This window comes from Cajanus cajan, chromosome 6 (assembly GCF_000230855.2).
Source record: "Cajanus cajan strain Asha chromosome 6, NIPB_CcT2T_4, whole genome shotgun sequence".
NCBI lineage: Eukaryota > Viridiplantae > Streptophyta > Magnoliopsida > Fabales > Fabaceae > Cajanus > Cajanus cajan.
In genome coordinates this window covers 6,125,662-6,153,476 of record NC_138522.1, presented here as the reverse complement: position 1 = coordinate 6,153,476, position 27,815 = coordinate 6,125,662, and the positions used below count along the sequence as shown (strand labels likewise).

The 27,815-nt window shown below is 31.3% G+C and overlaps 2 protein-coding genes across 4 annotated transcripts; both read right to left on the bottom strand.

Annotated features, from left to right (window-relative positions):
• Positions 1 to 366: 366 nt before the first annotated feature.
• LOC114916988 (mediator of RNA polymerase II transcription subunit 18) lies at positions 367 to 19,053 on the bottom strand. 3 transcript variants are annotated; one of them, XM_083076599.1, is made up of 8 exons: positions 18,729 to 19,053; positions 18,244 to 18,291; positions 11,069 to 11,272; positions 3,699 to 3,749; positions 2,128 to 2,227; positions 1,582 to 1,639; positions 1,135 to 1,491; positions 367 to 615 (listed from the first exon to the last, which is right to left on the bottom strand). In XM_083076599.1, exons 1-8 carry the CDS (start codon positions 18,837 to 18,839, stop codon positions 513 to 515), a joined length of 1,032 nt encoding a protein of 343 aa, XP_082932725.1. In that variant the 5' UTR covers positions 18,840 to 19,053; the 3' UTR covers positions 367 to 512. The 3 variants fall into 3 exon arrangements, with proteins under 3 accessions (XP_082932725.1, XP_082932726.1, XP_082932727.1); XM_083076600.1 differs by lacking the exon at positions 11,069 to 11,272 and having other exon boundaries at positions 18,729 to 19,028; XM_083076601.1 differs by lacking the exons at positions 11,069 to 11,272; positions 18,244 to 18,291; positions 18,729 to 19,053 and adding an exon at positions 4,200 to 4,326.
• Positions 19,054 to 20,216: 1,163 nt separating this feature from the next.
• Positions 20,217 to 24,683, bottom strand: LOC109815446 (uncharacterized). The gene is made up of 3 exons (XM_083076012.1): positions 24,422 to 24,683; positions 24,034 to 24,227; positions 20,217 to 23,886 (listed from the first exon to the last, which is right to left on the bottom strand). The coding sequence occupies exons 1-3, from the start codon at positions 24,681 to 24,683 to the stop codon at positions 23,260 to 23,262; spliced, it is 1,083 nt and encodes a 360-aa protein (XP_082932138.1). The 3' UTR covers positions 20,217 to 23,259.
• Between the last annotated feature and the right edge of the window lie 3,132 nt (positions 24,684 to 27,815).

Here is a 27,815-nt window from a genome sequence, read left to right as displayed (position 1 = left end):
AACTTCCATACTAAAATAACAAAAACAATGTCAAATAAAATATGTCCAGAACAGTCAAAATAGTTGCACTTTGATGGACATCTTTACTTTATCTTCAAAAAAAAATATTTTTGGAAATCTGATGAAAATAATCCAAAGTTGGAGTTCAGGCTTGGATAGTTTAAGGAAAGACCCAACCAATCCAGCAGAGGTTGGCTTAGTGGGAGAATTAAGTAGTTTATACAAAGTCTTAGGTTATAAGTTCAGTGTCACCATTGTACAATAAGAAAATAAATAATAAAGACCCAACCCACTCACGTCCTAAAACTAATATTTTCTTTTCTTTTCTTATCATTAAAGCATGACATTATTCTACTCCCAAACAGCTTAGAACAATCAAATTGCGCGTGTATATGATCGATCATAAAGCAAATAAGCAATGGGAAGGCATGTTCCAATGTCAATTTTCACATGTTCTAGTCTCTTTATTGCATTTAAGCAAGTGTGTTTACAAAGATAACATTGCAGGCACACTACAACGTCGTACCCCCACCATCAGACATTAGAGCTGCAGCAGCTGCAGCAGCGGTAGGAACAACACTGGTTGAAACGCCTGGTTTGGACAGGTGGAGAAGCCTGGGAATTTCACACCAAACAGTCACATATACCAATGATCTATGTCAAGGAAAATAATAAGAGGTGATAACTGTTAACTAAAGGTTTGTTTAGATAAACTTTTCCAGAAGTACTTCTAAGAAATAAAAATTAAAAAGAAAAAATAAAATAAATTTTTCCATAAATTAAAGTTTGTACATAAGTTAATATGTAGAAATTATCTCATATAACTTTTCTAAAATCTTATTTTTAACTCATACATGAATTCTTTTAACTTATAGAGAAGTTTACTTTGATTTTTTTTTTAATATTTTTCTCTCTTATAAGTGATTTTGAGGAAGCTTATCCAAATAAACCTTAATTCTAATATGACAGTAAGACCTTAAACAATCATGACTGAGTGATATAAAACAAGCATGAAGGAAAATTAACAAAACAGTAACACCTCCCAATTACTAGCAATATATTAAGATTCCTCCAGTGCAAAGATTTGTATAAAAGATTCTTAATATGTAATTGAGAAAGAAAAAAGATACTTACGGTGCAAGGTATTCACAAAAGGATGACATAGCAGTAGCAACTTCAGTATAGTTTTCAGAAGTTGCGGGTGCTATTACTTCAACCATCTGTATACCAAGTGTTACTGGCACGGCCTCATCAGTTGCGTGCAGCTTCAGCATTTTATTGATTGATGCAACCGTCACAGTGATTTGTGCACCCCTGTAGAAATTGAAGGAAAATCCCACTCTCAGCAGCTCATGGTCAAACTTGTACCCCAGTGCATAAAACAAGCGAAGTGCATTCTTGCTTGTTTTGCTTTCCACCATTGACCTAACTAGAACAGAAACTTGCTCTGCACCTGCACCCCTCATTGCACCACCTACATGTCTAACACTCCTGAACAAATCATCAAGCACATTAAATGTGTATATGGTTGCGGGAAAAATTTCTAACAAGTGATTAACAGTAAAGTTGCAATTGATTTACCATGAAGGTTCAGATTGCTCTAGATCACACAAAAGTCGAACCTCTGAGGCTACAGTACCTATAGAAAAAGTCCATATAATCATGATTAATTGGAGAAAGGTTAAAATGATATACTTTTAAAAAACGAAAATTTACACCAAAAAATTCAAAAACTAGAGGGAATCGTTAGATTTGAAAACATTTCTTCTTTATGTTGAAGATGCAACACAGAATAAACCTCATCTTGGACAAACATAAATTTCTTTGGAGAACAGAAACAATAAAACGAAACCATGAGATGTAATCTGAAAGCCAATACAAAAGAGCATAATAGGTCGTAAAAGGAGCATGAAGCATGCCATTTGTACGATAGTCCACAGGAAATGCTAAAGACTACACTTGATGGACATTTGAGGAACAAAATAACACAGCTCAAGGAGCCAAGTCACATCAAAATGTTTTGTTTTGTTTACTGTTTGGTGGTCAATGCATAGCATAAATCCATAACAACAAAAATGGAAATATTGTTGGCCACAAAATAGCAAAATATTCAAATAAAACACTCACCCAGATGTGGACCACTCTTAAGGCATATTTCATGTATCCTCAATCGTTCTCTCTGAACACCACATAGTCCTTGAAGAAGAATCTCTAGAGCCTCAACATGCTGCAAAAGATAACAAAACATTAATTGCCATGGTTGTCTCACACAGCCTTTCCACAGAAAGTTTCCTTCTGAAAAAATGTAATACTAACATAACATATCTTGATTATCTTAACACAATTTATCTTGAATATTTGAAATCCTAGTATTTGAAAACTGTGAGAAAAATTGACTATTTATGTATGCTAAGCCTATATTCTCATATATTAAACTTATTATACTCAATTATTAGTGTGATATTTGAATACTTCCATGAAATAACAAAATATTTTGGCTCATGGCATGCAAATGTTCAAATAAATACCATCTTGTGATAATAGAATTGATTCTATGGAGCTTAGAACAGGTCATTATTTGCGTACCACATTGACATGTTCAGATAATTGAATAATTGGTTCTATATGTTAGCTTCTCAAGCTTGGATGTTAGCTTCAAATAAGTTTTTGCAAATAAATGATCAACCCTTTATCAGATAAACATGATAGAAATACTATAACTACTTGTGCAAGGAAACAAGAAGTTCCATGCATCTTTATTTAGTAAAAAATGCATAACAGTAAAGATACAAGCAGAATTTTGCAGTTAAGCCTTTACCACATGTTTAAAGCATCCAAAGTGAGTTAAGGGTACACTAGTGACCGGTGACAACTCACTAATAAAAGTGGAAAGATAAAGGAGGGGAACAGGGAACTGTTGCTTCACCAAGAAAGATCAACAGAAGGTGCAACCAAAGGAACTATAAAAATCACCCCAGCAACTTGCTTTGATAGTTCCTTTGGTATGGCACTACAGACAGATTTAGGATTAAAATAAACAATTTTTTTTTATATATTTCAATATGGTTCCACTCTGCATTTCAACAATGATTATCACATTCAAGGAAACACACCCAAGGTGTGGGGGACTACTCAAACCATGCAGATAATGTGACTTAAATTATATGAAACTTATTCTTTTGATTGAAAACATGTTTGGATACAAGTTAGAAGTGCTTTTGAGAGATTCTTTATTGTAAAAAAAACTCCTTATTTTAAGTAGAAAAGCTCTCAAAAACACTTCTAATCATGTAACCAAAAAGCCTCTAAATTCATTTCTTCTATGGACTTAAGTTTTCTTCTTTGTATTTATTTTAAGGAAGGGGTTCATTCAGGTGGCTACGCAATATTTTGCCTTAGTGCCACGCCATTTGGATTACTAGAACGTTAAGTTACCTTTCACGGGTAGAACTCAAATACTAAACGCAAGCAACACATGAGAAATCATGGTCAACATTCTTAAAACAAAAGGGAAAATGGAGATTATGGCATTGGCATTAACATGAAGCACAATGAACTATAAGAGCAGCATCTAAAACTTCAAACAGCAAGAGACCAACACGAACACGAACGCTAAGCCAAATCAATTTAATTCCATAACATCTCCCATATAGTTCAAAGAAAGAGCAATTAACATTTCAAAGAAAACAGAACCTCACCTGAGTCTCTATAATTCCCTGAACCACACATTCCATATCTGCTACGCTCAACTGCATTACACAAGGGATGCACGTATTATCCACACAATTTAACACATGCGATAATTCCTCCAACATTTATATAAATAAAAAAAAAGAACGGTAATTCATTCTGACACAAAATTGAACACACAATGACCTAATACATAATCTAAATCATTCCAATCCTTGAGAAAATAATAATAATAATAATAATAATAATAATAACACACTTGCTAAATCACGCATAATCAACCGACTGTAATTTCGCAAAACGTGACATAAAAGAACAAAAGAATCAGAGACAATAAACATTCACAAGCATCAATTTTCGTTCTCTGATTTCATTTATATTAGAAAGCTATGGCTAATCGGCGAGGATGCAACAGAATACGAAAAGAATGATGCGAAAACCCCAAACTCAAAGCATAAGAAATGTGAAGGATTGGTGTTCACAAAAATTAAAATACAAAGTTAATTGACCTCTTTAGTTTCTGCAGTGATGAACAAGAAGAAGCCTATGTGCTCTTGCGATGATGGAGATTCTTCAATATTCGCAAGTAACGATCCGTTACACGAGCACCTCGAGTCAGGTATATGAACTTCTTTCGGTTTTATGATACGACGTCGTTTGTGCTGTTACTAGTGTAGTAGACTCGGCCTTCTATATGGCTCATAAGTCATAATTACCCTTCTCTTAAATTCAATAATTTTACATTTTTATTCTTACTTCTTACCTTATGGAAAACAACTCAAAATTGTGTTTTAAAAAAACTAAAACGCTCGCGCACTCTTCAAAATATGTAAGTTTGTGTCTGGGTAAGGAATTTTAAAATTTTAGATAATTTAAAATTCTTTACTTTTAATTGAAATTCTTTTATTGTTTAAATATTTTATTTAGATGGAGTAATTTCAAAATTTTGGATTTAAACTATTTTGTTTGGATATAATACTTCAATTTTCACATAAGCAACATTTCATTTTTAAATATTTATTCAGGAAATTAATATTTAATTTTAAACTTTATTTATTGTCTAAAAATTATTAAAAAATAAATAAATATTAGTCTATTTTTAAATAATTTATAATTGAATTTTTTTAAATAATATTTAATAATAAAAAATTAATTTTAACATTAGACATTTTTTTATAATTCAAAAATAATATTAGACATTGTATTTAATTATTTTTTTATGAATTTACAAATGCACTCTTATTTAACCTTAACTTCTCAATGTAGTCTTCTTTTGCATATAAGGAAGATTAAGGAAACTATGTGATTTCAATTCATTATTATGGGCGTTGATTCCTTAATAAAATAATTATTATGATATCATGCTACTAGCCTATTACACTCATAAGTATATATAAATGATACATACAACCACAAATATGATTATTTTAAATTCTTCTTTTAAGTAAAAAAGATTAAGTTTCTTTGTTTTCTTATTAGATTAAGATTTTTTGTTTGTATACTATATTAAAAAAGAATAATGTAGTACTTCATTTGTCTCATAATAAGTGTTATTTTAGAAGAAAAAATAAGTCACAAAATAAGAATCTTATTGTTAGTTTTTCAATGCAGTATTAATTATCTCCTTTCTATTTATACCACTGATAATATTATATAGAGAGATGTTTTTATGTTGTATTGTTTCTATAAAAAAAATTATTTATAAGGTTAATTTTGTAAAATCAATATTCTCTCTTATCTATTATTAACTTTTTTATCTATGTAAAATAATTTAGGATGTCACTTATTATGAGACTAAGGATTTATAAGCTATCATTAATATGTGAGCATTACCTAGGAAAAAAAGGTATGAAAAAGATAAGAGTGACAATCAACTAGTTGATTAGTGTGTTGGATGAGCTAATGAGAGAAAGAAGATAAACAAAAGAAAGTATAATATCATTCTAATTTATGTAAGAAAACTAGTAAAAAAGAAATTTAATAAACATTTTAAGGATAAAAAGAAATAAATATAAAACTACATATGAAACAATGTTAGAACCAAAGACATAAAAGTCTATTTTCATAAAGTTTTGATGATAACAAATTGAGTCTAAATACTTTATTCTAAGAGTCTTGATAAAATAGATGTTTTTAATGAACTATCATAAAGAAATTCACGATGTCTAATGACATTTTTTATTAAACGTCCAATAACTTTTTAATAGAGGTGACAAATAAATAGATTGGATATTTTTTTAAGGTAGATCATAATAGATCAGATAAAAATAATTCATTAATTTATTTAGATTTATGAAAAAATTTACATAAAATTCAATCCATTTAAAGTAATAAAAAAAAAGGCATACAATCCATCCATCAACAATTTTTCATGGATGGATATTCAATCCATCCATAAAAGTAATGTTTTAAAAATTAAATAATATTTTTTGAAATATTTTTTCACTTTTTTCTTTTTAAGTCATTTCCTTCTTATATAGTCTTTTAAAATTCATAAGATTTTTTTATATGTTAAAATAGTCTTTTAAATCTCAATCCAATAAATATCTCATATTAACCCAATGGATTTTGAAAAAGTAATGGATGAATCAGTAACCATCCATAAAATTCGATGAATGGATTGAATTCAATTTATTTTTATTTTTATTGTAATTGATGAATCGAATAAATTTACTTGTTGATGGATCGAATGGATGATGGATGATGAATAAATGGATTCATTGCCACTCCTACTTTTTATACATAAGGATCCAATGATCTTTGTCTCATTTTTGTAAGGTTGAATTAGGCCTAAACTCACATACTAAGGTGGTATCAGAAATATCCTAGACTCACTTTATAGGGTCACCCACCAAATTTATCTATGTATCAAGCCTAAAAGTGTTGCGTGAGGGGGTGTATTGGATAAAACTAAAGTCTCGTTTGTCCTAATCATTAAAAATAGTTACTCACCATTTATCCATACACCAAGTCTAATAGTGTTAGACTTGAGGGAATGTATTGAGAAAAACTCAAGTTCCAAGAGATTAGAGAAAGGACAAACAAATAGTATATAAGTGAAAAGAAAACCCTCATCATACAAGCCGATTTTGCAGGGTTGAATTAGGTCTAAACCCATATTCTAAGACCCTTAGGACATGTTTAGATAAGTTTCTCTATAACCACTTTTAAGAGAGAAAAGTAGGAAGAAAAAGGAATATAAGCTTCTCCATAAATCAAAAATAGCTTATGCATACGTTAAAATAAGACTTTGGAAAAGTCAATAAAAGATAGCTTCTATTAATTAGCTTATGAGTAAGCTAATTTTAACTTATGGAGAAACTCCTTTCATTTTTCTTTCATATTTTTCTCTCCTATAAGTGCATTGTAAGAAACTTACTCAAACAAGTCGTAAGTGTTATGTATATGTGTAGTAACCCAATTTCGTCCGGGAAATGTCAATTTTTGTTTAAAAAAATAGCAAAAAAGGTATGTACAAAAAAGAATAAGAAAGACAAAAATATAGAAGGCAAATGTAACACCTCATTTTTTATATTTTTATGGAGGGTAATTTAGTAATTTTGATATGATTTTAGAAGCACAGAACGGGCCGTTCCAAAACTGGAACGGATCGTTCCAACCTTCAGAAAAAGCCCTAAAATTTCTAGGCGGGAACGGGTCGTTCTGGATTCAGAACGGGCCGTTCCAACCTTCCAAAAATAACTATAAATTCTAGCCCAGAACGGGCCGTTCCCAAACTGGAACAGGCCGTTCCAACCTTCAAAAAAGAACTATAATTTATAGCCCGGAACGGGCCATTCCCAAACTACCAAATGACCTCTATATTCTAGCCCAGAACGGGCCGTTCCGAAATTGGAACAGCCCATTCCGAAAATGGCCGTTGTGAGTAAAATTGCAACCCCGAAACAGGCCGTTCCGGATTCAGAACGGGCCGTTTCGGTCCCTCCTGAAACTCTATAAATAGCGGACCTTGCCTTCCCAAAACACAACTACACACACCCCAAACCCACACATCTCCACCTTGGACCAGAGAGAACCCAAAGGAAGAGACTAGCAAGTTACCACTTCTGTCACAAAGAATTGTGAGTACATCGAACTCACTTCTTTTATTATTATTATTTTTTATATTAATAATATCTATCATTAGTCTTTATTTAAATCCAAAATGTGATTAAATATCAAAATATAATGTTACAATATTTAATGTAAATATCTGAAATTATTGTATTAGAAATTTTATTGGAGGAATGGTTAACTAGATGTGACATTGTTTTAACATTTGAATTTAAAGTACAAGTTGTGACAGCTTATCTTTAAATTTTTTCTCCAAAAAAAGAAAATGTCCAATTAATAAATTTTTTAACATCATAACTTCTCTAGCAATAATTATAATTAAAATTTTATTGAATTGACTTTGGTGTACACCTTAGTCAATTTTATATTTTTAGGGTGAATGAGCTGAGACAGTTCAAAAATCCTACATTTTACAAAAATAAAATTTAATTAAAAAATGTTAACACACAAATATTTTCTACCAAAGAACTACGTGACTCTGATTCTTCATTACACATGAAGATACGTAGGAGCAAGAAATAAATCTTGTCGAGCCAAAAAATAAAAAATATATTATCCTCCTTTTTATATAACAATAATAATTTTAACCTTTTTTCAATGCAATAATTTAAATTAGTTAAATAAAATATATTTAATCATTTTAGTGAGATAAATATTTTATAAATTATAAATAATTAGTTTAATTAATTAAAGGTAATCGTCTTAGGACGAACGTTGTGAGGTGCTAATACCTTCTTCACACGTAATCGACTCCCGAACTCAAAATTTGGTTTTCGTAGGCTATTTTCTATCTTATGGTTTTTCCAATGTTTTTCCGTAAAAAAACAACATTGGTGGCGACTCCCTCTTTTTCAATTTATTTTTCGTTGTCCCGTCGCGACCGAGGTTGCTACAGATGGCGACTCCGCTGGGGACTATTTTTGAGAGTCAAGCCTATAATAATTAGTTAAATTAATTAATAATTTTAAAAAAAAATGTTTATCTCACTTTTATTTTATTTTAATTATTTTTTTGTTTATGTCTCTTATTTGTTGTTTGTATTATTTGCTTGATTTATAAATATACATTGTGTAATTTGAACTTTAGTGTAGAAGAATTTTATTTTCTACATCATATGTGTAGTGTTTTGTAGATTGGATAGTGTAGGATTGCTCCCTTCACACACTTCACTTGCACAATTTCACAAACATTTATGAGTGGGGTCCTACGCCCGGACTTGAGTGCATCTTATGATAAGTCAGAGGTTGAGTAGTAGTAACCTTCTTGATGAACATCTTGTTTGGTTATTATGAAGGCCTCACCTAGAGTTTGATCCTTTCAAGGGTATTATCATCTCTAATAGTTTACCTATTATTGTGACTAATATCCTAAGAAGGGTTATTGGCTCTAGGAACCTGTGCTAGAACTATAGTCTCACCCTTCTGAGAGGAACACATATTAGTAGCCCATAGAGTTCTCAATTTAGGGATGCCCTTATTAAGTATCACACGAGCAAATTCTTCCTCTACGTTCGAACGACGCAAAAAAAAGAAGAGAAAATTTTATTCTATTTCATAATGCACATCATACATTTTTTTTTAACTTTTGTCATATCTCATACCCCTTCAATATAACACACATCACAAAAATTATTCATGCATGCATTCATCTACATTACATAATTCATTCATGATATGCATTTTACATCTTTGCATAAAAAAATAATACTTTATGAAATCATTCATACAACTCTAAAAGATTGCAATTGTCATCATCATTGACACTTGTTTCTTAAAGAAAATGAATACAATTCTCTCTTGCATAATTCAAAGTAAGATCATTATTCCATTTGAGCATTTAGTCTAAAATGTATCTCATAACATTCAATATTTTTATAATTTTTCATGACATTCACGCATAAGCATTATTTAGATTAAATAATCATGTTAGGTATATTCATTAGGCATATCGTCTTTTCTTGTCATTCTCCATAATTGCATTCATTTTCACTTTATCATCGCAAATCAAATGCATTTGTTTCTCTATAAAAAAAATATAAAAAAGCAAAAAAAACATTTTTTTTTCATTTCAAATTCTTCATTCCAACATTTTTTATATACATGCATTTCATAGTAAAATAAAGGTCTAAGTGATTGCTCATTCATGTCATTTACAAAAAAAACACTATCTAATATGATTATTTTCTTTTAAAGAGGATGTCAAGCAACAAATTTATGCAATGTCTTAAAAGAAAAAGAAAAAACAGGAAACAAAGAAAAATGGGGAATAACATGAAATTATTGTTCTCACTTACATTTAATTCTCAATCGAGAAGATGAGCTCCTTGAAAATTTAACTTGTCAATTGACATGGTTTGAAAACCATTGTTAACCCTTTAAGTATCAATTTCATTAACTTGCATAACAAATTGTGTTGTTATCTTCATTGTCATAAATTGTCTTTGTCCCATTACATCTCATAGTTTCCTCATTATTCTTCCAAAAAATAAAGAGTTTGTCCTCATAAAAGTCAAGTCTGTTGGATGATTCTCAATTAGAAAGTTTGACAATAGAAATTTGAAGATTTCTTATTGGGGCAAATTTATCATTTTATGAGTATTTGTCCCACCAACTACTACATTTAATGGAGACAAGTCCTATGAGCAAAAAAAAAAAAAAAACAAGTGAAAAAATGTAAAGTCCGTTAGACTGAAAACCCGAAAGGGTGGTCTAAGCAAAAGTTAGGACAAACAAAAAAAAAAGATAAAAAGAAAAGGAGTAACATGGAGTTCATTAAGTTTTGTCTTAGGATTAACTTTTAAAAAATAAGCAGTCAAGATTTGAAATGATGTATGACCATCACTTGCCACTCAAATTTGAGCCTAAAAGTGAAAATTTTCTTCAACTACTTCAAACAAGACTCACCCTCAAAACAGGGGCAACACAATGTTCCCATTTAATTCAGCTTGTTTATGATACCATCAAAACAATGAAAATGAAAAAGAAGAGAAATGAACCAAAAGCATCAAAAGGCCATTGTTTCATCCTTGTTGTTATTGATTAAGGTAGCTTCCTATACCTGTGTGACAAGCAATGTGGTGGTCAAGTTCATCAAAAGAGATTTAATTTGTTATTTTGATGGTCTATCAATTCACATCGTTATTGATAATAAGACCAATATGAGTAACAAGATGATGAAAGAGTTGTGTGAAGAGTTCAAAATTCAACATCACAATCCTTCACCATGTTGTCCTAAGATGAATGGGGCAATAGAAGCGGCAAATAAGAATATAAAGAAGATTATTCAGAAGATGGTGGTCGCCTACCAGGATTAGCCTGAAATGCTCTTTTTTGCTCTGTATGGATATCACATTTTTGTCCGCACCTCTACTGGGGCAACTCCGTATTCTCTGGTTTATGGTATGGAAGCAATCATTCCCATTGAGGTTGAGATACCTTCTTTGAGAGTATTGGCCGAAAGCAAACTTGAGGAAGCATAATGGGTTCAAACTCGCTATGGTTAGTTGAACCTAATTGAAGAGAAGAGATTGAATGTCTTGTGTCATGGTCAATTATATCAAAAAAAGATCAAGAGAGCTTTTACCAAAAAGGTTTGTCCGCAAGAGTTTCTAGAAAGAGATGTGGTATTGAAGATCTTACCACCTCAAAAAGATCATAGAGGGAAGAGCTATTGAACCCAATAAAGTCTGATGCAGTCAAGAAATTCTATGCAAAATAATAATAAAAATAAAAAGTTCGCTAGGCTGAAAACCTGAAAAAGCAGTTTAGGCAAAATTTAGAGCGACCTGCTAGGCTGAAAAATCGAAAAGAGCGGTCTAGGCAAAAGTTAAGGTCTAAAAAGATGAAAACAAATAAAAAAAATCAAGAGCTCGCTAGGCTGAAAACCTCAAAAAGGCGGCCTAGGAAAAAGTTAGAGCAACATGGTAGGCTGCAAACTCCAAAAGAAAAACCTAGACAAAATTCGGGGTGAAAAAAAGAGGGGCGAGGAAAAGAAATCGAATAAAACATTGAAGCCAACACTATAGAAAAAATCCTTGTTTCAAATAACCTTCAAACACACATTTGGGCCTTTGTATCCATCTCACCGACCAATGTTACAACTCGATAAAGTCCATACAGATCAAAAATTGGTTGCTTTTTTTAAAAAGTTTAGTCTTAAGACAAAACAATTGAACTCATCTATCATTGTTAACACGATTGCTCAAAAAAAAATACAAATGCTCATAAGACTTGCACATCCATTATATCATGAAGAGAAACAAACATCTAGTGCAAAATCTTCTATTTATCAATATTCATTGATTACTATGCTCAATAATTATGAAAATCACTCAAAAGGATAGATTGGGAAAAATACAAGTCATGCCTTACTTTGATCCCCTTACCCAATTAAATGAGACATTTGTTTTATGTCTCATTCTTCCATCAATTCATACATCAATGTTATTTCCTTGAATCAGAAAACAAAGCAATCACATTCATCATTGTCTCCTACTCTACCCCTGCCTCTCAAGACTAAATTGGAACAACCACTTCACACTGAGGCAAAAGATCTCATCGTCATTTCATCACCTTAGCCTATGATTGGAATAATTGTCTAATCCAACTTTGTTCCCTATTTCTTTATAAATTGGGGCAACTCAAAGTACTCTTTTTATACTGGGACAAGTTCTCAACTATCATCACATTTTCATTCCAATCATATAATCCATGTGTCTCAATTTTAATCAAGTCAATGCCTGTATCATCCATATTCCACCATTCTAAATACGGGTTATCCTTCCCATATGTGTCACTGTTTGATTCTATCCACTCGAGTCTAAAGTGATGTAAATCATTTGTCTCACTTGTTCAAAGTCCAAGTTAGTCTAAATCCTTCCACTTTTCACTCCATTAATTTGACATCAAACTGGGGCAATTGCTCAATCTCTTGTTTCCATCAGGTTCTCAATTCTTGTCATATCTTGGTGTAGTTTGCTCTATTTTCTCTACATCAAAATAAAGTCACGTTCAAATATCTTTTTTGAATAGTCTTCCAAAAAAAAATCATTTATCATTGTTATGCATGTTGGTTAAATGATGTTTCAAAAGAAATGACAAGATGGTAATCGTTCAATTGATAAGTTAGGCCAAATGAGTCTCACTTGATTCTAGGTGGGATAAGCTTGAAATGATAAATTGTGAGATCATTTTTCAACGATTGACAAAGAAGAAAAGAACATAATTTCATGGTTTAAAAAAAAAAAAAAGGGGTGAAAGGGCTTTGCATGGATTTGCTTTCTCTAAAGAAAATAATCATTTTATGATTTTCTTTGAAAAAAAAAAGAGAAACAAAATGAAACTTGTCAATAATACCTCATAAGCATCCCAACACCGAATCAAGTATTACATCATTTGTATTAATATGTTTGAAGTGTTCATTCATGTCCAATGCTCACTTGGCATCCACTTAGTTGCATCAAAGTTTGGTATTTTCCTAATGCATGCATTCAAATTCATCACTTGCATATAAAGTCTCGCACTTGTCTGACATCTATATCATCTACGTTTGAGTTTAGCACATGTTTGACATTCATTACATCATAGTTTGGTACATCCATTCAAGTCCAATATTTGTCCAACACCCACCTTATCCACATTAATGTCTAATACTTTGTTTAACACATTCATTCAAGCCCAATGCATACTTGTCATTTGCATCACCAAAAGTATGGTCCATCCCTAACTCATGCATTCAAGTTCAATACATGCTTAGCATCCACAACATTTGTACCAAAGTTCGGTACTTATCATGCACATGTAATCAAGTAATGTACTTGCATAACACATTTATTGAAGTTTAATATCTACTTGGCATCAACATTGTTTCCATCATTACACACTCTTTTAATTTTCAAGCCTCTATCATTCTTTTGAGCCCCCGTGCTCACTCTTTTAATTTTCAAGCCTCTATCAATTTTTTGAGCCCCCGTGCTCACTTTTTTAATTTTCAAGCCTCTATCAATCTTTCGAGCCCTTGTGCTCACTCTTTTAATTTTCAAGCCTCTATCAATCTTTCGAGTCCCCGTGCTCACTCTTTTAATTTTCAAGCCTCTATCAATCTTTCAAGTCCCCGTGCTCACGCTTTTAATTTTCAAGTCTCTATCAATCTTTCGGGCTCATGTGCTCACTCTTTTAATTTTCAAGCCTCTATCAATCTTTCGAGCCCCCGTGCTCACTCTTTTAATTTTCAAGCCTCTATCAATCTTTCGAGCCCGCGTGCTCACTCTTTTAATTTTCAAGCCTCTATCAATCCTTTGAGCCCCCGTGCTCACTCTTTTAATTTTCAAGCCTCTATCAATTTTTTTGAGCCCCCGTGCTCACTCTTTTAATTTTCAAGCCTCTATCAATCTTTCGAGCCCTCGTGCTCACTCTTTTAATTTTCAAGCCTCTATCAATCTTTTGAGCCCCCATGCTCACTCTTTTAATTTTCAAGCCTCTATCAATTTTTTGAGCCCCGTGCTCACTCTTTTAATTTTCAAGTCTCTATCAATCTTTCGAGCCCCCGTGCTCGCTCTTTTAATTTTCAAGCCTCTATGCTCACTCTATCAATCTTTCGAGCCCCGGTGTTCACTCTTTTAATTTTTAAGCCTCTATGCTCACTCTATCAATCTTTTGAGCCCCCGTGCTCACTCTTTTAATTTTCAAGCCTCTATCAATTTTTTTGAGCCCCCATGCTCACTCTTTTAATTTTCAAGCCTCTATCAATCTTTCGAGCCCCCGTGCTCACTCTTTTAATTTTCAAGCCTCTATCAATCTTTCGAGCCCCCGTGCTCACTCTTTTATTTTTCAAGCCTCTATCAATCTTTTGAGCCCCCATGCTCACTCTTTTAATTTTCAAGCCTCTATCAATTTTTTGAGCCCCGTGCTCACTCTTTTAATTTTCAAGCCTCTATCAATCTTTCGAGCCCCCGTGCTCGCTCTTTTAATTTTCAAGCCTCTATGCTCACTCTATCAATCTTTCGAGCCCCCGTGCTCACTCTTTTAATTTTCAAGCCTCTATCAATCTTTCATGTCCCTATGCTCGCTCTTTTAATTTTCATGCCTCTATGCTCACTCTATCAATCTTTCGAGCCCCCATGCTCACTCTTTTAATTTTCAAGTCTCTATCAATCTTTCGAGCCCCCGTGCTCACTCTTTTAATTTTCAAGCCTCTATCAATCTTTTGAGCCCCCGTCCTCACTCTTTTAATTTTCAAGCCTCTATGCTCACTCTTTTAATTTTCAAGCCTCAATCAATCTTTCGAGCCCCGTGCTCACTCTTTTAATTTTCAGGCCTCTATCAATCTTTCGAGCCCCCGTGCTCACTCTTTTAATTCTCAAGCCTCTATGCTCACTCTATCAATCTTTCGAGCTCTTGTGCTCACTTTTTTAATGTTTCGAGCCCTCGTGCTCACTCCTTAAATGTTTTGAGTCCCTACGCTCATGTCTTTTAATGTTTCGAGCTCTCGCGCTCATGTTTTTTTTTAATGTTTCGTGTCCCTCGCGCTCATGTTTCTTAATGTTTCAAGCTCAGGGACGAAATTGGTGTTTTCTTTACTTATATTTTACTACGATAATATGGAAACAAGAGTTGTTTATATTATCTAGTAAAATTAAGTAAAGAGGGGCAACTGTAGTAACCCAATTTCGTCCGGGAAATGTCAATTTTTGTTTAAAAAAATAGCAAAAAAGGTATGTACAAAAAAGAATAAGAAAGACAAAAATATAGAAGGCAAATGTAACACCTCATTTTTTATATTTTTATGGAGGGTAATTTAGTAATTTTGATATGATTTTAGAAGCACAGAACGGGCCATTCCAAAACTTGAACGGGCCGTTCCAACCTTCAGAAAAAGCCCTAAAATTTCTAGGCGGGAACGGGCCGTTCTGGATTCAGAACGGGCCATTCCAACCTTCCAAAAACAACTATAAATTCTAGCCCGGAACGGGCCGTTCCCAAACTGGAACGGGCCGTTCAAACCTTCAAAAAAGAACTATAATTTCTAGCCCGGAACGGGCCATTTCCAAACTACCAAATGACCTCTATATTCTAGCCCAGAACGGGCCGTTCCGAAATTGGAACAGTCCGTTCCGAAAATGGCCGTTGTGAGTAAAATTGCAACCCCGAAACAGGCCGTTCCGAATTCAGAACGGGTCATTCTGGTCCCTCCTGAAAGTTTATAAATAGCGGACCTTGCCTTTCCAAAACACACCTACACACACCCCAAACCCACACATCTCCACCTTGGACCAGAGAGAACCCAAAGGAAGAGACTAGCAAGTTACCACTTCTGTCACAAAGAATTGTGAGTACATCGAACTCACTTCTTTTATTATTATTTTTTTTTATATTAATAATATCTGTCATTAGTCTTTATTTAAATCCAAAATGTGATTAAATATCAAAATATAATGTTACAATATTTAATGTAAATATCTGAAACTATTGTATTAGAAATTTTATTGGAGGAATGGTTAACTAGATGTGACATTTTTTTAACCTTTGAATTTAAAGTACAAGTTGTGACAGCTTATCTTTAAATTTTTTCTCCAAAAAAAGAAAATGTCCAATTAATAAATTTTTTAACATCATAACTTCTCTAGCAATAATTATAATTAAAATTTTATTGAATTGACTTTGGTGTACACCTTAGTCAATATTATATTTTTAGGGTGAATGAGTTGAGACAGTTCAAAAATCATACATTTTACAAAAATAAAATTTAATTAAAAAATGTTAACACACAAATATTTTCTACCAAAGAACTACGTGACTCTGATTCTTCATTACACATGAAGATACGTAGGAGCAAGAAATAAATCTTGTCGAGCCAAAAAATAAAAAATATATTATCCTCCTTTTTATATAACAATAATAATTTTAACCTTTTTTCAATGCAATAATTTAAATTAGTTAAATAAAATATATTTAATCATTTTAGTGAGATAAATATTTTATAAATTATAAATAATTAGTTTAATTAATTAAAGGTAATCATCTTAGGACGAACGTTGTGAGGTGCTAATACCTTCCTCACACGTAATCGACTCCCGAACTCAAAATTTGGTTTTCGTAGGCTATTTTCTATCTTATGGTTTTTACAATGTTTTTCCGTAAAAAAAACAACATTGGTGGCGACTCCCTCTTTTTCAATTTATTTTTCGTCGTCCCGTCGCGACCGAGGTTGCTACAATATGGGTGTTATGCCTTATGTATTGATTTCGTGGAATGTATGGATATATTATTTTATTTGCAATTAATTACCAACACACATCTTTTAAATAAAAATAATAGAGTCTGTTATTTTGTTGTATGCATAAATTATGGATTGATTATGTACTAGTCATACCTTTATGGTTAAGAACAAAACACATTTTACAAATGCTTAACCAAATATGGTATTATGCACACTCACACTTGCAAATATCAATTGTATCATAGAGTTCTCTCCTATGTGACACTTGTTGTACCTTTAGCTCAATGATATTCTCTCCTCTAATGTATCTTTTTCAGTGCTCCTATGAAAAGAACTACAATGTTGGAATGTAGAATCAAAGTGTGAATAATCTTTTGCTAAGTGCTCATTCTTCAATAGATCAAAAAAAGCTATCATTCTTACATATACTTACACTACTAGAATTTCTCTTATTACATGCGATTTTTTTTGTGAATTTTTATGAAAAATTTGCAGGAAAAGTTATTCCTACAAATTTTTCTGCGAAATTTTATCTGTAGGTAATTACTTCGTGGATAATATATTTTTGCGAATTTTAAAATTCACGGAAAATTTTCCTACGAAATTTCTTGTGAAAAAAATTTGTAGGAAAGTTTCCTGCAAAAAAAAATTTCGCAGGAAAGTTTTTTGCAAATTTTTTCGCAAGAAATTCTGCAAAAATATTTTTTTACAAAAAAAAATTAAAAAAAATTATTATAAATTCTATCAATAATTCTTCAGCTTCAAATGTTCATAAAGAATTCATCCGAAGGATTTGTTTCCATGCCTTCAACATGTGATACATAATCTTTTAAATTCTAAGCTTGTAGATTATAAGTCTAACACTCAACCATACAAATCAACTTGTTAGGTGAGTCTTGTCCCAACTTATATACTCTAACTCATGGTCGTAGGTCATAACGCGACACAGAACATGACAAGTACGAGGATTAAACTAATCCTTATATTTATTTATAATATATATGGATTATTATAAATGGAGTATGAGGAAGCCTAAAACAAATGCAACAAGCATAACCAAACTTTATCTCAAGAAAAAAAATATATTAAAATTTCTCTTAAAAGAATATATTAATGAGAAGCACATGCAAAACGAGGTGGTGGGGACATATGCTAATGTTCTCCATCTACCCCAACTTTTGGCTAGTTATTGTACGGCAATTGTTGCTTCCTAACCTGTGTCTGAAATTTCAATCTAATGAAGAAATTGTTAAAGCTGCGTACCTCAAAATATAACTTTTGTCGGCAGCTTTTCCTCCTACCCTTGAATGCCTGCACAAAAATGATCAATGATATCAAAGAGTGGTTTGGGAAAATAAAACTAAAATAAAAAATTCAAAATTGTATGAAAAAAACGTATTTAATTCATAGATCTGGTGGGATTCTTGGTCGACTAGTAATAGATTAAAAAAAAAAAATCCAGAACTGAGGGGTATTCAAAGGGTCCATAACTGAAGGGAAAAAAGAGCAGAAAATAGAACTGAAACAAGTGTAGGTTAAGATCAAACACCACGTACATCTAATTTATGTGTATGAAAGAAAAAAAAAGGAAAAAAAAAAACTTGTTAGAAGAGTTCAGTTGTTTTAGCAGATCCCATATTTCGAAGAGTTGTTCTTTAACTTTAGGTTATTCTGATTTATAATAAAAAAAAATACTAATAAAAAAAAGGAAAAAGAAAACAGAAGTGGAATGGAGAAATAGAAATTACCCGAAGAAGAACAAGATGGTGGGAGTGGTAGTGGCGTGGTGTTGAATGAAGGAGTGGGGATTTATAGAAGAAAGTGGCCCCATGATAACAGAAAAAGTGCTCAAGGAACATCCTTTAGATTCTTTCCTTCCTCTATGGCTTTCAACTATTGTTGCAATGGTGAACGACTTGGGTCGTCAACGAGGTGAAAATGAATCCAAAACAGATAATATTGCTCCAAGTCAGGTTAATATATTAATTGGCCAATTCATCTATAAATGTATAAAGTATATATCATAATATAATATAGAACTTATATAGTAAAGCTACTTTGTCGCAATATTCGGCGCCACCATCTTATATAAACTGTTTTTTGGGTATGAATTTATTGTGTTCGACATGTCTTAGATTAACGAATCACGACCATGTTCGAGTTTAATTAAGGTTTGAATTGTATCCATAATTCTCCCTTTCTTTTTTGTATGGCCGACAAGTGGTGGTGATGGGTCATTAAGAAGATACTGGACAGTCACGGGCTAAAGTCACTTTGAAAGAGTGACACATAACTGATTGAAATAATTGGTACACCACGAGAAATTAATGTTACACATGCAAAAAAAAAAATTTAATTAAAAAATAATATATGAAAATATAAATCTATATGATATATAATTATATAAAATTTAATATTATTTTAAATGAGATTTAAAATATATATATATTATGTGTTATTATAATTTATATTCATATTTTTTAATAATATATTAATATGTATTATAATATAGATAAAATTAATTTTTAATAATAAATATTATACCTTCATAGAATATGTATCGTTAAATAATAATTCTTATTAGTGGTAATTTGATATCACAAGAAGAAAGATAGAAAAAAAACAACAAAGAGTGTCACTTGAGTATTTGTAACTATTTAGTATCTATATGTCATTACATTAGTTGATAAAAATATTTATAATATTAAAATTTTATTGATTATTTTAACTTGCTCGACACAAACTATTTTATGAGAATCTTATTAATTATATCAAAATTTATTCAACTAGAATTACATTGTAATATTTATTTTTTTCTTATTAGCAGAGACAAAATATATATATAATTAAAAGTATAAATGAAAGACAAATGTGTGGGATATGGTTTGAGCTTGCATTTCTCCTAATGCAAGTTCAACACCCTATAAACATTAAAATCTTATTTTAGTAGACATACGTATTTAAATAGATCTTTTGGTGTTAGAGGTAAAATTCTTCTAATAGATTTTTGTTGTACTCTTTGTTCAACAAGTCTTGTGTACTACTAACTATTTTACATTGTAAGTTTTATTTTTTCTTATCAATAGAGACAAAATATATAAATTAAAAGTATAAATTAAAGACAAATGTGTGGGATATGGTTTGAGCTTACATTTCTCATAATGCAAGTTCAACATCCTATAAACGTTAAAATCTTACTTTAGTGGACATACTTATTTAAAGAGATCCTTTTGGTGTCAGAGGTGAAATTCTTCTAATGAGTCTCTGTTGTACTCTCTATTCAACAAGTCTTGTGTTAAATTAGACACTACTAACTATTGTTTACTACTAAGTGAAAAATAACATTTGATCTGAAAATCCTTAAATTTTATTGATTTTTTACTCCGTTGCTCGATAATCTTGGAAATGTTATTCCTTATCTATTATTTTTACTAATTAAGAAAATATACAAAATACATATATATTACTAGTATATGGAATTTGCTGACCATTCATATATAATAAGAAATTAAAAACACCTTCACCTCAATACCTTAGCACTTAACTATATCACAGCAAAGATCTAAATTTTATTATGTTCAACAAAATTCACGATACATCTACATAAACCCGTTGAGCATTCTAAATTTAATTTGTTCCTAGATACCATACACAATTTGTAAAAAGAAGTGGCTTATATTGTCACGGGTGATGACTACTTAGCTCACATGCAGTTGTAACATTAATTTCCATATGGAGAAGATAATGAATGAGAAAACATACGATATAACAAGTAGTGTTTTCAACTAGACTATACAATGGACATGAAACTTCTATAAAATGGCATTTGTCTTTTTTAGGTATAGAGGCCTCTAATTTGTTTGAATTCTATCAAGTAACACCCTCCTTGCAAAAGCTTCGACGTTAGGTAGGTACTAGTGTACATGTGCACCAAAAGCATATAAAGAAAAAGGTGCTTATAAGAATACTTTGTTCATGTACCAAAAGTGTAGGAAAATTTAAATGTGTACTTCCAAGAATTATCTTCCTTTCTTTATACCCAACAATCTCTTAACCCACATCTTGACTTTACTGTGTATTTATATCTTCCACCAGTTTTTCTACCATCAACTTTCTCTAATTAAAACTAATCCCTTATCCAACTTCCATTCATAGCAACTCCTTAACCAATTCCTCATACTGTCCCACCATACATCTATATTGTTATAAGTTTAGATATAGTCTATCATATTTTATTCTCGAATCTTCTTCCCTATCCATTTGTCCTCCCAAAACATAATTGTAACATTTTATTTTCCAAAAATAAAAATAAAATAAATTTTTTTATTAATATTTATATTATAAAGTTAATTTATTAATAAAATTTATAATATAAATGATGAATGTTTTTACTAAATAAAATAATGATAGACTATGGATTTGTGGGAAGCTTTTGGATTTGAACTCTTTGCTTCAACCCTACATAAAAGAGGAAGGGTTAGGTCATACATGTTAATTTTTAGACCCTAAGAATACTTGCAAAGGAAAAACTTAGAGGAAAACTTATAGAAATGCATGGAGTAGCCTTGGAACATAAAAGATCATGCTTGTTATCTTGGGGGTCATTTCTAAGGTAAGAGAAGAAGTGAAAATATCCCACCTTAGGAGCAAGTATGAAGATTATATAGTGCGATAATCCCTATGTTTCTTTAGGATTTGTAATAGGATGTGTTTGATGGATCAATTGATATTATGCTATTCATGTTTAGATATGGGGATAATTGTTGCAATTTTCACATATTTAAGATGATTAATTGAACTTTTTTAAGTGTTAAATATCTTAGGGTTAGGATTATGTGATGATAATTGAGGGAGATTTGTATTATTGGGGGGTTTTGTAAGAATTATATCTTTCAATGTAAATTGGTGTTAAATATGTTTTATTATGAATCATCTATTGTCTCTCTAAAAGGAATTAAATGTTGTGTATGTTGATAGTTTGAGCTTGACCCTAAGATAATGATATAAAGGATGTATTTGTAGTCCTTAAAATCCCAAATTTATAAAGCGGGAAAAAGATTGGATGAAATACCTAGAGGTTGAGCAATAAGAGTACTAATTAAGAAATTAAGGATGCAAGAAATTAGGAGTGGCAAAACGGGTCAGCCCAGCCCGTTTTGGCCTGGCCCGCCAATGGCCTGCCAAAAATGGGCCAGGCCAGGCCGACTCGCCAATAGAAAACGGGTTGGGATAGCTAGCCCGCCCCGCCTAAGGACAGACTAGCGGGTCGGCAGGCCAGCCCGCATACCACAAAAAATTTTACAAAAAAAAATATGTTCAAATAAAAAAAATTACTACAAATAAATAAATATAACCATATGAAATTAAAAATGCATACATATTATACATAATATATGTTCAACAAAAATAAATTACAAACTTATAACAAAATCAAATAGAAATTAGTCGACTTACACCAAAATCAAAATCAAATTATAAACTTACAAATTACTAATAAACTAAATTTTTTATAGTCCACAAAACAAGTCCAAACACAATTAATCAACTTTAACTTTCTATTTCAAGAACATTAGAAGCTCCCTTGAAAGAAGTTGTCTATATTTTTTTGTGTTGAACATCTTCATCCTCATCTTCTACATCAAAATAAATTAAACATAAGAAAAATTAATATAAAAAATTAAAGTATGTGGATTGACGGGTAGTGATAAACCAGCCCGCTATTTGTCCCGGCAGGCTGGCAGGTTTGGTGGGTTGAAATATTGAGCCCGGCCCGCGAATCACAACCCTTTTTGTCATTCCTATAAGAAATTAATATTAGATTTCAAGAAAAAGAAGTAGCTAGAATACTAAAATAAATTGTAGAAGATTCGGTACTAGTGATATACTAAAAATTTCCAACATTAAAAATTTTTATCACCACCATTCATGGAGACAGTGTCGGAGCCTATAAATAAACCTTCACACATGAGATTTGAGTGTACCTCCCAAATGCAATAAACTCATGTTATCATTTTCTGTCAATTACTAGCTTTCACTACTTCACATATTTTTTTAAATTATCTCACGTCACTAACCTCCTCCCAACAACAAAAACTAATCCTTCTTTCATTATTTCTCTGTTTCTTCAATATATCACTTGACTCTTACAAAATGGAAGAATATATCCTTCAAAAAACGAATTTTAGTACAAAATCATTTTTTCTATTGACAATATTACTTTTTATGTCCAAATAATATTACAACTTTCACAAATCAAAACATGATTTGATTACAATGCCTCTACTTCTCTAGAAGGTAAATCATACGTTTACTTGGCTTAAATAAAGTCCTACAGTAGTAGGTTGAGTAGATGATATCTGACCATAACGAAAATTGCAAAGCTATATATAAAAGCATTGGTAGACACGCAAGAACTGAAATAAAATCAGGAACAACCTTCAAACCATAGTTGTACGTGATAAAGAAGGCACTGCCAAATGCTATCATCATACATGTTATGGAGATGAATAGCGTTATCAATCCAAAAATTAACTTCAAGGGCAATGACTTGTAAAAGTCATACTCTGCATAACGTGATATAAGAATAGAAAAGAATATTAATATTGCAGCTGCAGATGAGATGAATGCAGTTGCATCTGATATTGCAAATGCTAGGAACGAGGTTTTGTCTAAGTAATTTGGTTTTTTCGTTTGATCATCGATGCCACCTGGTATGTTGATTGCAGTAGAGAACACTCCTGTTGCAATAACGGTCGAAATAAGCATGCAAAATTCAGCAGTGCGTTTCATCCAATCCTCTGCCTTTTTTCTTAGTTCTTCGTGCTCCCTAGTGAACAATTCTTGAGCAGTTAAGCTTTCAGAATTTCTCAATTTTATGAATGATGGTGGCATTATCTTCTTCACCTCCTGTCACATATATATCGAGTTGAGTAAGTATAGATGAATGTAGTGAATGAACCTCGTATCCCAACAACTACAATTTAGAAGTTCAAAGCATAAATTAGAAGTCTCGGTGATTGTTAAAGTCTTGATTCATGTACTAATTATTATTACCTCAAACCATATTAACTCAAGGCTCATTTGGAATGCTGCTCCAGAAACTAATTCAAGTTGGCCTTGTGGGGCTAATTTTGCAGCCAAATGCAATAATGTGTTACTTCCTTCCACTATATATGTTACTATGATATCCTTATGTGACCCTATTTCATGCACTAAATTGAATATGCTAGCATGGCGATGCGAAACCGCTGTGTGAATTATACTTTGGTTTTGGTTGTCCACTTCCCATATCAAGCTAGGATGAGCACTAATAAACTATTACTTATCTATTACTTATCTCTTTGAAAAATGTTAGGAATATTTTGATACTTAAAAAGTCAAAATTTTCATGATCAAGACTTTTTTCGAAATAGACACTCATGTGGGAACATTGATGACGTACCATAGTTGGCAGTGTGGATAGAAGTGAAGAACAAGAGTTGGCAGTCCTGATCCTGAAAGACAGGTTTGGTGAGATCATACAAAAAGCGGGTCATGTGGCATCTTCCTTGCATGGCAGCGAAGTGAAGAGGGGTGCGTCCATTTCCGCCTCTGATGAGAGGCAAGAATGAGTTCTTGTGCAGCAACAAGCGAGCAATGTCCATGTTCCCAGACGCAGCGGCGAAGCAGAATGCTGTGTTGCCCTTGATGTCTTGCAATTCCATGTGTTCCTTGTCGAGTACTTGGAGCAATTGGTCAACGAAGTCAACGTGGTTTGCACCAGCAGCAACATGCAGCACTGTGGGCCAACCCTTCGTCTAGGATGCGTTTTGCTGCTGCCCAGTTGCCTTCTAGGGCATGCTTGTGAAGTGGCACACACAGCTCCACAAATTTCTCCATGGCTTCCCCTATAAATTAATTATAAACATATAATTCTTTTTATCATTCATATCTATATATACCAACTATTTATCAACTTTTTTTAATGATTAATTTGTATCGGACAATTTAATTATTTTTAATAAAATCTTTTTTCTCAATCATCATTCATTATAAATATATATATATATAATCGTCTTAATTTTATTTTTATTGTAAGTTATTGTCTGTCTTTACGACCAATTCTTCTTTGTCCGAAACTTTTACAATTACAAATTAAAATAATTTGAAATGTATGATAACTTTGTTCTTACGAATTTATCTATATCACAAACAAACATCTTCTTTTTTTTATGTGAAACTTATATAATTACGAATTAAAATAATTTGAGATGTGTGATAACATCCTTCTTAAGAATTTCTCTACATAATGCACCAGGTCCTATGAGAATAACTCAAATTTTTTGTTATAAAAAATATTAAGTGAAGAATTCAAGAAACTCTTTTGAAATATTGTATATATAAGAAAAGAAAATATGTTTGTCAAAATTATCTTAAACCAAGTCTACTGATCAAGAATATAAAACAATACTAATTCTTAGATTAAGTCAAATGGATAAGATAAAACTTAGTTTGAATGACCAAGTCAACAAAATTAAATATAATTAAAATATATTTTTTAAAATAAATTAATTAATTAATTTATAATAATTTCTAAACCTTAATTAAATATGTTAATTTTTTTGAAATATTACTAAAAATATAAAACAAATTTATATTTCATTTTCATGACGTGATAGGTTGTCAAAAATCGTTAGACATTATAAACTCACATTTATGGGGACAATTTATGTAGTTGGGTGTGCTGAAACATGTTGGACTAGCGAAAATTAAAGTTTCATGAAAAAAAAAAATTAGTCTTTTACTCAATGAACCGAAAAAAATCGATGGTAAGTAAAAAAAAAAAGTTTCTATTTTCATTCTATTTTATGATTATTTTTCTTTTCATTTCTTTGGCATCACTTATAACATCTTTTCTTCTCTATATACTTTACTTTTTTATTTCCCTTCTTTTTATAAAATCATATAGTTTTTATTTCTTCGTATCTACTAGACAAAATTAAACACTTAAAGATGATTATTTCAACAAAACATTTTTTGTTGGTGAAGCTTGGTTAAAGGAGAGTAAGAGTAGCGTACTTGTTTCAGCGAGAAAATCGAGGTTAGGAGCATTATAATGAGCTGACGCCACGACCACTTGGTCCCGTGGGTGCGGAGTTGGATTGCTGACGATTGTCATTTCCCTGTCAAAAACAAAGATTCCAATGCTGTACAAATTTTGTCTATTTTTAAAAAAATAATGAAATTTGTAAAAGAAAAACACAATTAAGCAATTTTTATGCATATATATACCAATTTTATTATGATGTTAAATTTCTTAATTTTAATAAAATAATTAGTTAGTTGAAAATATAAAATTTTTTACGTAGTCAATAAAAATCAAGTTTGTACCATAATTCATTTGAACAAGAGAGACCAAATATATGGATAGATTTCAAGAGATGATGATGACAACACTTGAAGGAGATAAAAAAAATGATAGAAGCATATGAAACAAGATGGATAGCGACAAAAGTAAATAAAAAAAATATTGTGCAATGATAGATGAGTGAAAGAGAATTATAGCTACACTAGTATTACTAAGAAAATAAACTCAAGAAATTTATTCATGTCCTTTTCAATGATAGAGACTACAATATATATAAAATAATTATTATAATCTATCCCTAAACGTGTAGGACTAGAGATTATTGAAAGCTAAATGAAATAGAAAATAAAACCAAAACCCTTATTACTAGACATAGTCTCTCATCCAACATGGTTTGGATATAATACGTTTATACCTATTTATATTTGGACTAGTTGGTTCTCTGTCATCTAACATATTGCATAATTTTACAATGTGCATTACCTAATTAAGTTTGGAAATCAACACTGCATGCACTAAAAATAAAAAAAAAAAAGGTTCATGATTGAGCATTCAGCAATTATATAATTTTAAAACTTTGAAACTACAAAAATACTTAACCTGTCAAGCTCGTCCCACATTTGCTTGGATGTTGTGTATTTGGAAAATTTTTTCGAAAGTATCTTGATTTATGGCACAATATAAAATATTTCTTGCTTTTGCTTCTAGTTCCAAGTTTTTCATGTCTTTTTCATCGTATTCATCTTCACTTTTCTCCACTTCTTCATTGTTTACTATCTTTATTGGAATTTTCGGTCCATTTTTTATAACAAACCAAAGTTTAAAGTCGACGGATTGTATGAATACTCGCATACGCTCCGTCTACTCAGTGTAATTTATGTCATCAAAATATGGTGGACTCAAAATAGATTGTCCTTCAATGATGATTTTACTCATCAAATTTGCAACTATTTAACCTACGTAAAGGGTATATTTCTTCTACTATTATGATCAGGAATGTTAAATAAGTGAGTTGGGTTTGAATGCATGAAGTGCACTTCCCATTATGTTCCCAAAACACTTTTTCAATCCTTTAAAATATATATCTATATGAATATTTACTAATTTAAAATAAAATATTAGAAATTATAAATTTAACATAAGTTAATGAATATCTATGTATACACTTATCAAATAATTTAAATTACATAAAATTCAAAGAAAAGTGAGAAATGATATATAAAATTTGATTTATTATTTAATAATCAATCCAACAAATAAATATTATTTAAAATTATGGGTTTTTTCCTTTTGCAATTTCATATCATTATAAGTTCATTCACTATTAAATTTTATTTTGAAAATCGAACAGTAACATCACCACCACCGAATCTAGCAACGGAATATATGAGTCTACATTCGTGACCAAATTTAGCGACTAAAACATGCTATATTAAACTTAGCGGCGAACTTAGTCAATGAATGTTTGTTACTAGCAAATAGTTAGTCG